At 45.6% G+C, this 14,192-nt stretch overlaps 1 protein-coding gene across 4 annotated transcripts in view; it reads right to left on the bottom strand.

Moving 5' to 3' along the window:
• Nucleotides 1-14,192, bottom strand: part of OS9 (OS9 endoplasmic reticulum lectin) — a 31,075-nt gene continuing 16,883 nt past the window's right edge. Inside the window, exons 6-15 of one of the 4 annotated variants that reach the window (XM_060657127.3) lie at nucleotides 4,992-5,202; nucleotides 4,770-4,874; nucleotides 4,455-4,555; nucleotides 4,225-4,276; nucleotides 3,447-3,535; nucleotides 2,942-3,220; nucleotides 2,471-2,660; nucleotides 1,377-1,541; nucleotides 1,099-1,211; nucleotides 1-794 (exon numbers count right to left, since the gene is read on the bottom strand). In XM_060657127.3, the coding sequence (XP_060513110.1) occupies nucleotides 669-794; nucleotides 1,099-1,211; nucleotides 1,377-1,541; nucleotides 2,471-2,660; nucleotides 2,942-3,220; nucleotides 3,447-3,535; nucleotides 4,225-4,276; nucleotides 4,455-4,555; nucleotides 4,770-4,874; nucleotides 4,992-5,202 (1,431 nt within the window). In that variant the 3' untranslated portion in view covers nucleotides 1-668. The remainder of the gene's footprint in view (nucleotides 795-1,098; nucleotides 1,212-1,376; nucleotides 1,542-2,470; nucleotides 2,661-2,941; nucleotides 3,221-3,446; nucleotides 3,536-4,224; nucleotides 4,277-4,454; nucleotides 4,556-4,769; nucleotides 4,875-4,991; nucleotides 5,203-14,192) is intronic. The other 3 variants (XM_060657128.3, XM_060657129.3, XM_060657130.3) reach the window with 3 other exon arrangements.

Raw genomic sequence — 14,192 nt, 5'->3', positions numbered from 1 at the left:
TTGACGGATGGTCCAGTTCTTTATTTGGAAACCTGATTGTTCAAGAACATGGTGGGTGGTTCTGTACCCCACCCTTTTCAGTGGGATTGTGTCAGAGGTGGTGGGCAACTCTCTCCCATTTCCTCAGAGACAGAGGGGGAAGCACCTCAACTCAGAAGTATGGATTGTAGGGAACAGTGTGGGAAGGGAGAGGAGTGGGAAATCCCAAGCCAATCCAAGGGAAGGGGGTGACCCTGAGGAGCAGTTCGGGCAGGGGGTGGGGGGCCTGCTGAACTGCCCCACTCTTCTTGCTCTCCCTGCCCTCCTCCACGCAAGAGATCTCACCAACTCTCCAGGTAGGGAGGGGAAAGGAACCAACAAGTTAAGGGGCTGGTACCAGGGCGGGCTGGTACCAGGGCGGGCTGGAGAAAGGAAGAGGTTGTGGGGAGGAGCCTGGGAGAGCAAACCCGGCAGGCCCAGTTGGTCTTGGGCAGGTCTGAGCAGCAGCCGTGTGCTCCTGCCACGCCCCCCCCCCCCCCCCCCGCCGGGGGGCAGGATCGGCTGGATGCCAGGGTCCGAGGCTCAGCTCTGCCGCTTAGCCTTCAGGGCCCGGGTGGCTGGTGGGGGAGAAGGCAGGGCCAGTCTAGGCAGGCCCGGGATTCCCTGGCCAGCCGACGGCAGCGGTGGTCTCAGAAATCAAACTCGTCCAGGTCCCCCGTGCCCTCCCCGCCGCGAGAGCCCCACACGCGGCGGTAATTGCTCTCCAGCTCCTTCTGCCGTTGCCGCTCTTTCTGCGCCTCCTCTGCTCCCTGCACCTGCGGGGAGGGTGTGCCTTGAGTGAGGTCGCTGCTGGGGAGCCAAGGGCGCCCTCGGCTCCGGACGATCCATGGACACGGGCGGCTCGGGGGAAGGCAGGGACCCGGCGCTCGCGTGAGCGGCTCCGGCCGAGGACAAACCCTCCCGGCCGCCAGAACCGCCAGCCTCGAATCACAGAAGGACAGAAGGTGGCGGCGAGGCTGGGGCTAGCTAGCGTGGCCGGAGCCGCGCTCTCAGCTCCACGGCGCGCTAGAGCAGGGCCAAGGCTTGGAGATCTGGGGCTGGGGGCCGGCGGCCTCTCACCAAGATATTGAAGAAAATCTCCTTGAGGTTTCTTGTGTCCTCGTCAGTCAGCCAGCGTGCGTCCTCCTCTGTCCCTTCCGCGCCGGGTCGCACGATTTTGATTTCAATTTTCCCTGGAAAGGAGCCACGTGGGCAGTGAGAGGCGAGGAAGGGTGGGAGCCTCGGTGCAGGGCCTCTGCCCCCCAGGCGCCCAGACAGGTTTCCACCGGACCCAGCCCCTCCACCTCGGGCAGCAGGCCCTGCCAACAGCTCTTGGGCCAGCCAGCCCCAGGGCCCACCTTCCGCCGTGAGCCCCTCCCTCTCCAGCAGCTCTTTCACCAGCCCCTCGATTTGTTTCAGCTGTGGGTTTTCCCGTTTCATCTCGAGGACAGTCAGATCCTGATTGGGGCCTCCGTGTCGGAGCTTGGTGACCCGGACCCGGACTCTGTGCTCAGGATCCTCCTCTTAGAGGGGGAGACACACAGGGAGACACAAAGCAGAGCCGTGACTCCAGGTTAGGGGCTGTGGTGGTCACCTCTCCCTAAGCCACCAACGGGTTTCGGCAGTTTTCCACCTCAAACGCATACATGAACCAGGGCTCAGAATAAATTAGAGCCCCCCCACCCCAAGCCTATAAAGCTCCCTCCCCCGGCTACAGCCTCCCTCTTCCCTCCCGAACCAATAATTCTGCCTATCCCCTACAGGAAAAATGGCTGTGTTTCCTGAAGCAAAAATGAAGCCACCTGGGCCAACAAAGAAGTTTTGTTTTAAGAAGCAGGTTCAGAAACTGTGGTTTGGTACTCCACATGCTGGTACTCGAAAGACATTCCAGTGTTTATAGAGATAGTGGGATGGAAGGTTGAAAACAGAACCTTCTGTTTGGAATGTCTGATCTCACAGGACCCTGTGGAATGGACATAAGGGGGTACAGGAAGACGGAACAACTTCAAGTCTGTCCAGGCAATTGGCTTACGAATAGCTGGGCTTGCCCTATCCACACCCAACCAGCTGGGGCCTCTCGAGGTGCAAAGTCCTAACTGTTGACAGGCTGCATCCTTCACAGGTGTGTGGACTTCAGCACACAGGCTCATTCACAGTCATTCCATGAATATCTACAGACCACCCACCATGTGCCAGGAAAGTGCCAGGCAGTGGGTGCACAGGAGCAAACCAGAAAACAAGACAGACATGCTCTTAAGGCTGCTTCCCAAGAGGATGAATAGAAGGTGGCCAGGCAAAGGGATGGAGGCAGTGAGAACAGCGTTCCAGAAAGAGGGAAGAGAGTAAGCACTCTCAGAAGGGAAAGAGCAGGATGCCCTCCAGGGTGCGTGGGCCTGGGCCGAGGGACAAAGACAATGGGCTTGACTGCCCCTCCCTGTCTGACAGCTCTTACCTGCTGGTTGGGGGGACGGGGGAGGCTTTTTGGGGACAACCCTCCTTTTCCTGTGCTTCTTCACCAGCTCTGGACTCTGTTTTTCCTCCAGCCTTTTGATGAGTTTGTTGAGAGTGGATGTCAGGGCCAGCATTGCCCGATCACGCTCGGATTCCTTCTTCAACCCGTCTGGGTCCAGCTCCTTCTCTGTCTGGAATGCCCAAGCAGGAGTGGAGAGTCAAGGGTCTGGGGAGTGAAGGTCAGTGGCCCGTGCTCTACTGAAGAGTAATAGCTAAGTCTCATGCCTCTCTCTGCTCCCCCTTTCCTATTGTCCCCCTCCTTTTATTAAGTAAACAACTGCCAGCTGAGGGTGCCCCGTCCCAGGCCCTGCGCTGTGTGGATGCTGACCTTTGCTCCCCTGCAGCCCCTCGGCCTGTCCCTCCCCACAGGAGCGGCCAGCTGCGGAAGCGTCAAGGTGAGAACTGTGCTCACCTCCCGGATGATGTTCTCCAGTTCCCGCTCCATGCCAGCCTTCACCTCTGAGCGGAGCCTGTCTCGGTCTGACGGGAGCAGTATCCCTTCCAGTTCCTTCTCAAACTCTCCCAGTAACTGCTGTTCATCTTCATCTTCGTCTTCATCCTCCTCCTCCTCCTCCTCTTCTTCTACCTCGTTCTGATGATCTGCGTCACTCTTCGCCTTCACCTCTGCTTCCTTTTGAGGGACGTCTGTGGCATCATCTGCAGGCTGCTCTTGGCCTCCATTTGGCTTCCCCTGGGTGGACGGGAATCAGGAGAAAGAGGTGGATGGTTGGGGTTTCCGCAGAGACGCACGGGCGGCAGACCCACGGTGGCTGGAGTGTGGTAGGGGGCACTCAGGGGGAGGAAACAAAGGGAGTCCACAACCCGCTGGGCTGCCTTCAGGCCCAGGTCAGAGGCGGTTCCCTAAGTGCTCCCAGCAGGGGGGCAGGCTCTCCCCCTCCCTTGAGCCGGGCCTATACCTTTTTTGTTCCACCTTTCAGCTCCTCTATCAATCGAATCAAGTCCGCAGGACTCCGGATGACTTTGACCTGCACGTTGTTCTGAAAATCTGAGATGAAAGGGCAGGAATGGACCAGTTGTGTCCTAAATTCTATTTTGATTTCCTAAGGCGAGGAGAGGAGGGGACCAAGGAAGGACATGGTCCCTGCCTCCGGGACTACTTGCCTGTAGTGAGATGGGGGGCGACATAGCCACCCCCCCACCCCGAGAGCACTGACCTACAGTGGTCCCACAGTGGGGAGAGAAGGATACTAACAAGCAAAGTCACACATGCACGGCCGAGGCCCTGCTGGCAATCACTCCAGTTTTTAGGACCACAGAAGAGACTCTGGGGCCACAGGCTCCACTTCCCCAGATACTGTTCTCCCCTTTCCACAAATACAAACCATTTATTGTCCACTCTGTTCCAGGCATTCTGCCGTGAGCTACAGACTCGTTCTCATTTAACCTCACCTCAACCCTATAAGGTAGGGGTTATTACCCACTGGTAATAGACGAGGAAACTGAGGTTAAGTGAAACCACCCAGGATTACAAAGTCAGCAAGTGGTGGAACCACTGTGTTCTGTTATCTCCCTAGAATAGAATTGTTGCCGGGAAATAGTATCACCTCCTGTAAAAATGAATTCACTGCTGGCCTGGCAGCCCAGCCTCCCCCCTATCCCCCAGTGGTTAGTTCCACCCCATGCCCACCCCCAAATACATTCAAGCAGTCAAGGACACACGGAGGGCTCGCTCACCATGAGGAGGGCCCGGAGCTGGGTCTGCTGCCTCAAGATTTGGTTCCTGCTCCTGATGTGGAGAGAAGGGTAGAGTCAAGTACACACGCTTGTTTATGCCTACCACACGCTGAAGGCAGTGGTTCTGGGTATAGCCTGGCCTCCCTAGAAAGGGGTACGTCATCTCATAATGACCTCAGCTCACCCAGGGTCAGCCTTATTGGAGAAATGGTTGGGAAGCTGGCTCTCACCTCAGCCTGAGCCTCCTCCCCACCAGCAGCCTGGTCCTCTGGCTCACGAAGCATCTTCCAGAAATCTGATTCCTTACCGTCATCCTTGGTTGGACGTGCACCTGGGATACAGAGAACAGGGAGGAATCTGAAAGGAGGGGAGAAACGGAAGGGAGCAAGTAGAATGGGGTACACTCCCCTCTGCTATTACTAAGGAATCAGGGCCCATAGTACTTCCCCCGCCCCTGACCCCCAACAGTCAGTATAGGATCGTAAGACTGGGGAAAGGGAAGAAATGGAGAGAAGTTTCATGGAACAGGGGCTCCAAGGTCCTACCTGCTCTCCTTGGGGGCACTGCTCCTGGCTTTGCCTCGCTCCACATTTGTGGTTCTAGGTCATGCAGTTCCTCTATGACTTTGTCTCCATACTGCTTTGAGTCTGCTGAAAAACAGTGTGTAGGCAGGACAAGGCCACATGCCTCTGGGCTCTCAATACCATATCTTCTGCTTATCCGTCCCCATGTCTCTCCTTCCTCTCCCTGCTCTTCTAATTACTCACCAGCTTGCCTCTGAATGTAGGCCATGTACTCCTCAGGCTGCAGAGCAGGGTGACACATGATGGCCTGGGGAGCAGCACTGGGTGGGGGCCGGAGGAGAGGGTGGGGGCAGAGCCGAGGAGTCCGAATGGTCAGCACATAAGAGCAGGACAGGGGCTCATCCACTCGATCAATGTAGTCCCCAGAAATACCAGCACCCTCGTCACAGAGGAACTGCCAGGACAGAGAGGGTAAACAAATAATAATTACCACTAATAATTAGCTTTAGTTCTCAGAGCAGCTGCCTTTTGTTAAGCATTTACTGTGTGTCTGGTACTGTGCATACATTGGGATATGACATTTTACATACATTAGTTCGTTGAATTATCACACCAACCTAGTGAGGGAGGGATTAGTATCTCAACTTTGTGGCTCGAGAAACTTAGGTTTGATGCAGATAAGGGACTTGGTCAGGTTGACCACTAGTAAGTGGTCAAAAATAGGAACCAAATTCAGGCAGCTTCACTGTAGGTAACCAGACAATTTTTGTTTCACGTTCTTCCTTTATATAAATACAGTATATATATCTATATCTACCTATCTATCTATCTATGCAATTGTATATATGCAGTGTGTGTGTGTATATATATATATATATATATATATATATATATATATATATATATCGGCATATATGTGTATATGTGTGTGTGTATATGTGTATATATACACACACATTTGACCCTTGAACAATGCAGGGGTTAGGGACACTGACCTTCATGCAGTCAAAAATCTGCATATGACTTCTGACTCCCCAAAAATTTAACCACTAATAGTGAGAGCCACAAGAGATCACTTTTTACTTTGATATGCAATTTATCGGAGACAAATTGCTCACGCAGAGAGGAGAGAAGATTCCGCAGAGACTAGAGAAGATTCACATCATGGACTTTTAAGCAGATACAACACTTGAGCTCATCACAATAGCAACAGGAGGTGGCTACAAAATTGCTACAGTGTACAATGTTTACTACAGTTTATTTTACGCCCTTGTGATTTACCACTGCATCCTTAGGGTTGTTTACATTTCTCTCCACTGTGAATGGCGCAAAAAAAAAAAAAAGCAAACTAAACCCAAAGCAAGCAGAGGCAAGTTAATACAGATTAGAACAAAAGTAAGTGAAATAGAGAATAGAAAAACAATAAGGAAAAATCAATGAAACTAAAAGCTGTTTTGAAAAGATCAATAAGGGACAAAACTTCCTCTAGACTTACCAAGAAAAGAAGAGAAGACTCAAATTAGTATCATCAGGAATGAAAGAGGGGACGTTACTATTAACCTTACAGAAATAAAAAAGAATTATAAAGAAATACTATGAACACCTACATGGCGGCAAATCAGATAACTTAGATGAAATGGACAAATTTCTAGAAAGTCACCACTGCCAAAACTGACTCAAGAAGGAATAGACATTATGAATAGACTTATAACAAGTAAAGAGACTGAATTAGTAATCTAGAAACTACTCACATAGAAAAGCCTGGGCCAGATGGGTCTACTGGTGAGTTCTACCAAATATTTAAAAAACAATAAATACCAATCTTGTTCAAAATTTTCCAGGAAAAAAAAAAAAAAAAGAAAAGAAAAGGAGGGAATATTCCTCAATGCATACTACAAAGCCAGTGTTATTACCCTGATACCAAATCTAGACAAATATATCACAAGGAAAGGAAACTATAAGCTAATATCTCTTATGAATATAGACCCCAAGTCCTCAACAAAATACTAGTTAGCCAAATTTAGCAACATATAAAAAGGGTTATAGGGGCGCCTGGGTGGCTCAGTCGGTTGAGCGACCGACTTTGGCTCAGGTCATGATCTCACAGTTTGTGAGTTCGAGCCTCGTGTCAGGCTCTGTGCTGACAGCTCAAAGTCTGGAGCCTGCTTCTGATTCTGTGTCTCCCTCTCTCTCTGCCCCTCCCCCACCCATGCTCTGTCTCTCTCTGTCTCAGAAATAAATAAACATTAAAAAAAAAAAAAAACTTTTAAAAAAAGGGTTATACACCAGACCAAGTGGATTTATCCCAGGAGTGCAAAGTTGGGCTAACACACACAAAAATCAATTAATGTAATTAATATATCCCACTAACAGAATAAGGGACAAAAAGCACACGATCATCTCAATGGATACAGAAAAAGCATTTGACCAAAATGTGACTCCTCTTCATGATTAAAACATTCAACAAACTTGAAATAGAAAAGAATATCATCAACCTGATAAAAGGCATCTATTAAAAATTCACACCTAACATTACACTTAATGGTAAAAAGCTGAACGGATTCTCCCTAAGACCAGGAATAAGACAAGGTTGTTTGCTTGTGCCACTTTCAATCAACACTGGGTTGGAAGTTTTGACCAGGGAAATAAGGCAAGAAAATGAAATAAAAGGCATCTATGTTGGAAAGAAAAACGTAAGACTATCTCTATTTACAGATGGTCTTAGAGACAGAAAATCCTAAAGAATCTACTAAACTACTAGAACTAACTTACAAGCTCCATAAGGTTGCAGGATATAGGAATCAACTGTATTTCTATATACTGCAATGAACAATTCAAAAATGAATAAAGTAACAAAAAGAAAATAATCCCATTTGCAATAGCGTCAAAACAATAATTAGGAATATATGTAGCAGCAGGGCACCTGGGTGGCTCCATCGGTTAAGTATCCGACTCTCAATCCCAGGCAGGTTCCACACTGTCAGCGCAGAGCCCCACGTGCGGCTTGATCCCACCAACCGTGAGACCATGACCTGAACTGAAATCAAGAGTCGGATGCTTAACCAAATGAGCCACGCAGGTGCCCCAAGCGTCCAATTCTTGATTTTGGCTAAGGTCATGATATCATGGGGTTCGTGAGACTGAGCTGAGAGCGTGCAGTCTGCTTGGGATTCTCTCTCTCTGCCCCTACCCCACTCTCTCTCTCTCTCAAAAATAAAAAAACTTTTAAAGAAAGAAATAAATGGGGCACCTGGGTGGCTCAGTTGGTTAAGCGTCTGACTTTGGCTCAGGTCATGATCTCACGGTTCATGAGTTCGAGCCCCATGTCGGGCTCTGCACTGACAGCTTGGAGCCTGCAGCCTGCTTCGGATTCCATGTCTCCCTCTCTCTCTGCCCCTCCCCCGCTTGCACTCTGTGTCTCTCTCTCTCTCAAAAATAAATAAAAACATTTAAAAATTTCATTAAAAAATTATTTAAAAAAGAAATAAAGAAAGAAATGTAGCAAAAGAAGTGCAAAACTTGTACTCTGAAAACTAAAACATTTTTTTAATGTGAGTATTTTGTTAAGTTTATCTATTTTGAGAGAGAGGGAGAGTGAGTGCATGCAAACACAAGCAGGGAAGCGGCAGAGAGTTGGGAGAGAGAGAGAGAGAGAGAGAGAGAATCCCAAGCAGGCTCTGCACTGTCAGCATGGAGCCCGGTGTGGCTCTGTGAGATCATGACCTGAGCCAAAATCAAGAGTCAGAACCTTAACTGACTGAGTCACCCAAGCACCCCAGCTATAACACATTTCTTAAAGAAGTTAAAAGTTAAAGACTGAAATAAAATGGAAAGATATACAAGCTCATAGATTAAAAAACTTAATATTGAATGTTAACATTAAGATGGCAATCCTCCCCAAATTGATCTTCACATTCAATGCAGTCCCCATCAAAATTCCAGCTGGCTTCTTTGCAGAAATTAACTGATCCTAAAATTCATATGAAAATTCAAGGGACTCCAAATAGCCAAAATAATCTTGAAAAAGAACAAAGTTGGAGAACTCACACTGATTTTAAAACATACTACAAAACTACAATGATGACAGTGTGATACTGACACAAAGATAGATACATAGCGCAGTGAGATAGAATTTAGAGTCCAGGGGCGCCTGGTGGCTTAGTCAGTTAAGCACCCAACTTCAGCTCAGGTCATAATCTCCCAGTTTGTGACTTCGAGCCCCACATCGGGCTTTGTGCTGACAGCTCAGAGCCTGGAGCCTGCTTCGGATTCTGTGTCTCCCTCTCTCTCTGCCCTTTCCCCACTGAAACACTGTCTCTCTCCCTCTCTCTCTCTCTCTCTCAAAAATAAATAGACATTAAAAAAAAATTTTTTTTTTAATTTAGAGTCCAGAAATTAACCTTCACTTTTATCATCATTGATTTTTTGAAAGGTTACCAAGGTAATTCATTGATGGGAATCATCTTTTCAACGAATGGTGCTGGGTCAACTGGAAATGAAGTTGAAGCCCTATCTCATACTATATACAAAAAATGATAACTCAAAATGGATCAAATACCTAAATGTAAAACTATGAAAGTTTTAGGAGAAAATACAGTTATAAGTCTTCATGGCCTTAGATGAGCTAATGGTTTATTTGATATGACATCAAAGGCACAAGTAACAAAAAACAGATAAACTGGAATTCATCAAAATTAAAAGCTTTTGTGCTACAAAGGACACCGTCAAGAATGTGAAATGACAACCTGAGAATGGAAGAAAACATTTTCAAATCATGTATCTGATAAAGGATTTGTGGTTTTTGTTTGTCTGTTTTGGGAGAGAGAGAGGGCACAAGTAAGTGAGGAGCAGAGAGAGGGAGACAGAGAAACCCACGAGGGACAGAGAGAGAGGGAGAGAGAGAGAATCCCACACAGGCTCCGCACTGTCAGCGCAGAGCCCAAAGAGGGACTTGAGCTCAGGAACCATGAGATCATGACCTGAGCCAAAGTTGGATGCTTAGCCGACTGAGCCACCCAGGAGCCCCTTGACAATAGATTTGTATCCTGGATATATAAAGAAATCTTGTAACTCAATAATTAAAAGACAAATAATGCAATTAAAAAATAGGCAAAGTATCTGAATAGACATTTCTCCAAAGAAGATACACAAATCGCCAATAAAGCACTTGAAAAGATGTGCCACGTCATTAGCCATCAGGGAAATGCAAATCAAAACCACAATGAAATGCCACTTCAGACTCACTAGGAAGGCTATAGTTTAAAAGACAAAAACAAATGTCGATGAGGATGTGGAGAAACCCTCAAATACTACTAGTGGGACTATACGATGGTTCTACTGCTTTGAGAAAAGTCTGGCAGTTCCTTCAAAAGTTAAACAGAGAATTACCATATGACCCAGCAATTCTACTCCTTCCTTGGTATATACCAAGAGAAATGAAACCTACGTCCACACAAAATCTTGATCCCAAAGGTTAAACGCAGCATTGTTCGTAATAGCTAAAAGGTGAAAATAACCCAAACGTCCATCAAGCGATGAATGGATGAACAGCGTGTGCAACAGTACTTGGGAATAAAATGTAAGGAAGTACCGGTACATGCTACACACGGATGGTCCTAGAAAACACGGTGAGTGAAAGAAGCCAGACACAAAGGTCACACGTTAGAGGATCCCAGTCACAGGAAATGTCTAGAACAGGCAAATCTGTAGAGACAGAGAGATGAGACGTTGTCTAGAGTGGAGGGTGCGGTTGAGGAAACGCTGGAGTGGAGAGTAACTGCCAAAGAATAGGGGCTTTATTTTAGGGTGGTGAAGAGGTTCTAAAAGGAACGGTGGTGCTGGTGGCACACCTCCGTGAGTACGCTACAAACCACCGAACTGCACACTCAACTGCATGGGATGTGAATTCGATCTCGATAAACCGTTACTGAAAAAAATAAAAGAAAGTAAGTACGTAACTTCAGATGAAAGAAAAGGCGGCATGTTTCAGACAAAATGAAACAGGGGCGCCAGGGTGGTTCAGTTGGTTAAGCGCCTGACTTCGGCTCAGGTTATGATTTCATGGTTTGCGAGTTTGAGCCTCGGGTTGGGCTCTGTGCTGACAGCCCGGAGTCTGGAGCCTGCTTCGGATTCTGTGTCGCCCTCTCTCTGCCCCTCCCCCACTCGCACTCTGTCTCTATCAAAAATAAACAAATATTTTTAAAAATTTTTTAAAAAGACAAAATGAAGCAAAAGAAAGGAGAGAAAAAGAAGCAGAACAGATGGAACGAAATAAAGCAGAAAATTAAATGTTAGACATAAATCCAAATATATATACGTACATGAAATAAATGGTTAAAATTCCTAAAAACACAACTAATTATATGTTGTTTATAAAACAAATTTAAAACATAAGAATATAGAAAGGATAAAAGTAAAAGGATGAAAAAAATACAGGGGAGTCTGGCTGGCTCAGGTCGGTTAAGCGTCCAACTCTTGATCTCAGCATCATGAGTTCCAGCCCCACATTGCACAAGGTGTGGAGCAACTTAAGAATATATATAGTAAACAACTCAATGAAAGTTGTTCCAGTTACATTACCACATAAAAGATGTTAAGTAAAACAATTTAAGACCAAAAAGTTCAATTCATCATGTTAAAAGTTCAATTTATTAAAAATAGATCTACCCTATGACCCAGCGATAGCACTGCTAGGAATTTGCCCAAGGGATACAGGAGTGCTGATGCATAGGGGCACTTGTACCCCAATGTTTAGAGCAGCACTTTCAACAATAGCCAAATTATGGAAAGAGCCTAAATGTCCATCAACTGATGAATGGATAAAGAAATTGTGGTTTATATACACAATGGAGTACTACATGGCAATGAGAAAGAATGAAATCTGGCCATTTGCAGCAATGTGGATGGAACTGGAGGGTATTATGCTAAGTGAAATAAGTCAGTCAGAGAAGGACAGATATACCATATGTTTTCACTCATATGTGGATCTTGAGAAACTTAACAGAAGACCATGGGCGAGGGGAAGGGGAGAAAAAGATACAGAAAGGGAGGGAGGCAAACCATAAGAGACTCTTAAATACTGAGAACAAACTGAGGGTTGATGGGGAGTGGGGGGTGGGGAACGTGGGTGATGGGCATTGAGGAGGGCACCTCTTGGGATGAACACTGGGTGTTGTATGGAAACCAATTTGACAATAAATTATGTTTCATATTTTAAAAAAGCTCAATTTATAAAGAAGATAATTTAAATTGTATGTCATTCTTGGGGCGCCTGGGTGGCTCAGATGGTTGAGCATCCAACTTTTGATTTCCGCTCAGGTCATGGGGTCATAGGATCGAACCTCACCCTGGGCTCTGTGTTGAGTGTGGAGCCTGCTTAAGATTCTCTCTCTCCCTCTGACACTCTTTCCCACTCATGCTCTCTCTCTAAAGTTAAAAAAAAAAAAAATTGTATGTAGTTCTTTATCTTTCTTATTATCTGTCTCTCCCAACTAAAGCAGGAATTTTTATCTGTTTTGCTCACTGAAATACCTGTAACAACTACTCCAGTGTCTGGCATGTAGAAGCCCTCAATAAACATTTGTTGAATAAATTAATACATACCCCCAAGGTACATAATGCAACAAGTGATAGAATAATAATGAATACACTGAAAGCAGAGCAAGGAATAACAGATCAGTCTACAAGTGCATAATTACATCAGAAGACAAATCAGTAAGGATACAAAAGATTTGAACAGCATGGTTAACAATCATGAACTGAAAGACAGACATACAGAAAACACTGTAGCTAATAATAGGTACACGTTTTCAGGCACAAAGAAACATTCATAGAAACAGACATACGCTGGAACATTCAACAAGTCTCAACAAACTTAAAGGACTCACATAGTACAACCATCAAATAATCTATGTAATTATGAGATATAGAAGATAACCAGAGAAACTTGAAGATACTGAATATTTCATAATAATAAGGAATTACTGGTAATTCTTTAGTGTGATAGGGTATGGAGTTATGTTTTTCAAAGAGTTTAACCTTTTAGGGACACCTACAGAAATATTTATTGGTGAAATGATATCTACAATTTATTTCCAAGTAGTTTGGGAACAGAGGTACTAGTAGAGGGAGGTGGGCAGGAAAATAGATGAAGTGAGACTGGCCATATTTGTTGAAACTAGATGATCCCAGGGGGTCATTGTACAATTATCTCTGATGTTCTGTGTTTTTAGCCTTCCGCAACAAAAGTTTTGCAAAGAGAATCTTAAATATATATAACCTGTACCCAGCAATTATACTTTTAAGATATGTTTACACATGAACTACATATAACGTAATAAGCTTTTGTAGTCACAAAAAATATGGAGGGAAACTCTTTACTCAGTCCATTTATGATGACAAAATGATGCAACATTCATACAATGGAATATTGCGCAGATGTAAAAACAAAGAATAAAGCTCTAGATGGATGGCCATTGAAAGATCTTTAAGAATTATTGTCAAGATATAGAAAAACAAGGTGTAGGATGTGTGTTTAATATACTAAATATTGTGTGTAAAAAAGAGAGAAAAAGCAATAAGCTTCTCTAGTCCTAACCGCTTGTGAACCCCGGAGAAAGGCTGGAAACACACATGAAGCACTCAGAACAAGGTGACCTGTACGGGTGGGAAGCCACAAGGGGAACTGAGCAGGTGGGAGAGCAGTTGGGGAGCGAGAATTTTCATTGTGCACCTTTCTATATCTTCTGGGTTGTGAATCATGAGAAAGCATGATCCATTTGAAATTTAGATGAAGAAATTTATAATGGCCACAAAACGTTGTTGTGAGAAATACCTAAAGCAGTACTTGGAGGGAAATTTATAAGAAACATTTATTAAAAAAAAAAAAAAAAGGAAGAGCTGAAAATGAAGGAATTAAGCATTCATTTCAAGAAGTTGAAAATAGAACGGTAAAATAAACTCAAGAAAGCAGAAGGAAGGGGGCGCCTGGATGGCTCAGTCGGTTAAGCTTCCGACTTCAGCACAGGTCATGATCTCACGGTTCATGAGTTTGAGCCCCTCCCCAGGCTCTCTGCCTGCTTTGAATCCTCTGTTCCCCTCTCTCTCTGCCCCTCTCCCACTCTGCCCTTCCCCCACTAATTCTCTCCCTCTCTCTCTCTCCTGAAAATAAACATTAAAAAACAAAAGAGGGGTGCCTGAGTGGCTCAGTCAGTTAAGCATCCAACTCTTGATTTCAGCTCAGGTCATGATCTCATGGTTTGTCAGTTTGAGCCCCACGCTGGGCTCTGCACTGACAGCGTGGAGCCTGCTTGGGATTCTGTGTCTCCCTCGCTCACTGCCCCTCCCCCGCTCATGCTCACGCACTCATAAATAAATAAAAATTTTAAAAATTAAAAATTTTTTAAAAAGCATAAGGAAGGAAAATAAAGAGTGAAATTAATAAAA

This window comes from Panthera onca, chromosome B4, assembly GCF_046562875.1.
Source record: "Panthera onca isolate mPanOnc1 chromosome B4, mPanOnc1 haplotype 2, whole genome shotgun sequence".
Taxonomy (NCBI): Eukaryota; Metazoa; Chordata; class Mammalia; order Carnivora; family Felidae; genus Panthera; species Panthera onca.
The sequence above is the reverse complement of the archived record's forward strand: the minus strand, read 5'-3'. Positions and strand labels throughout refer to the sequence as shown.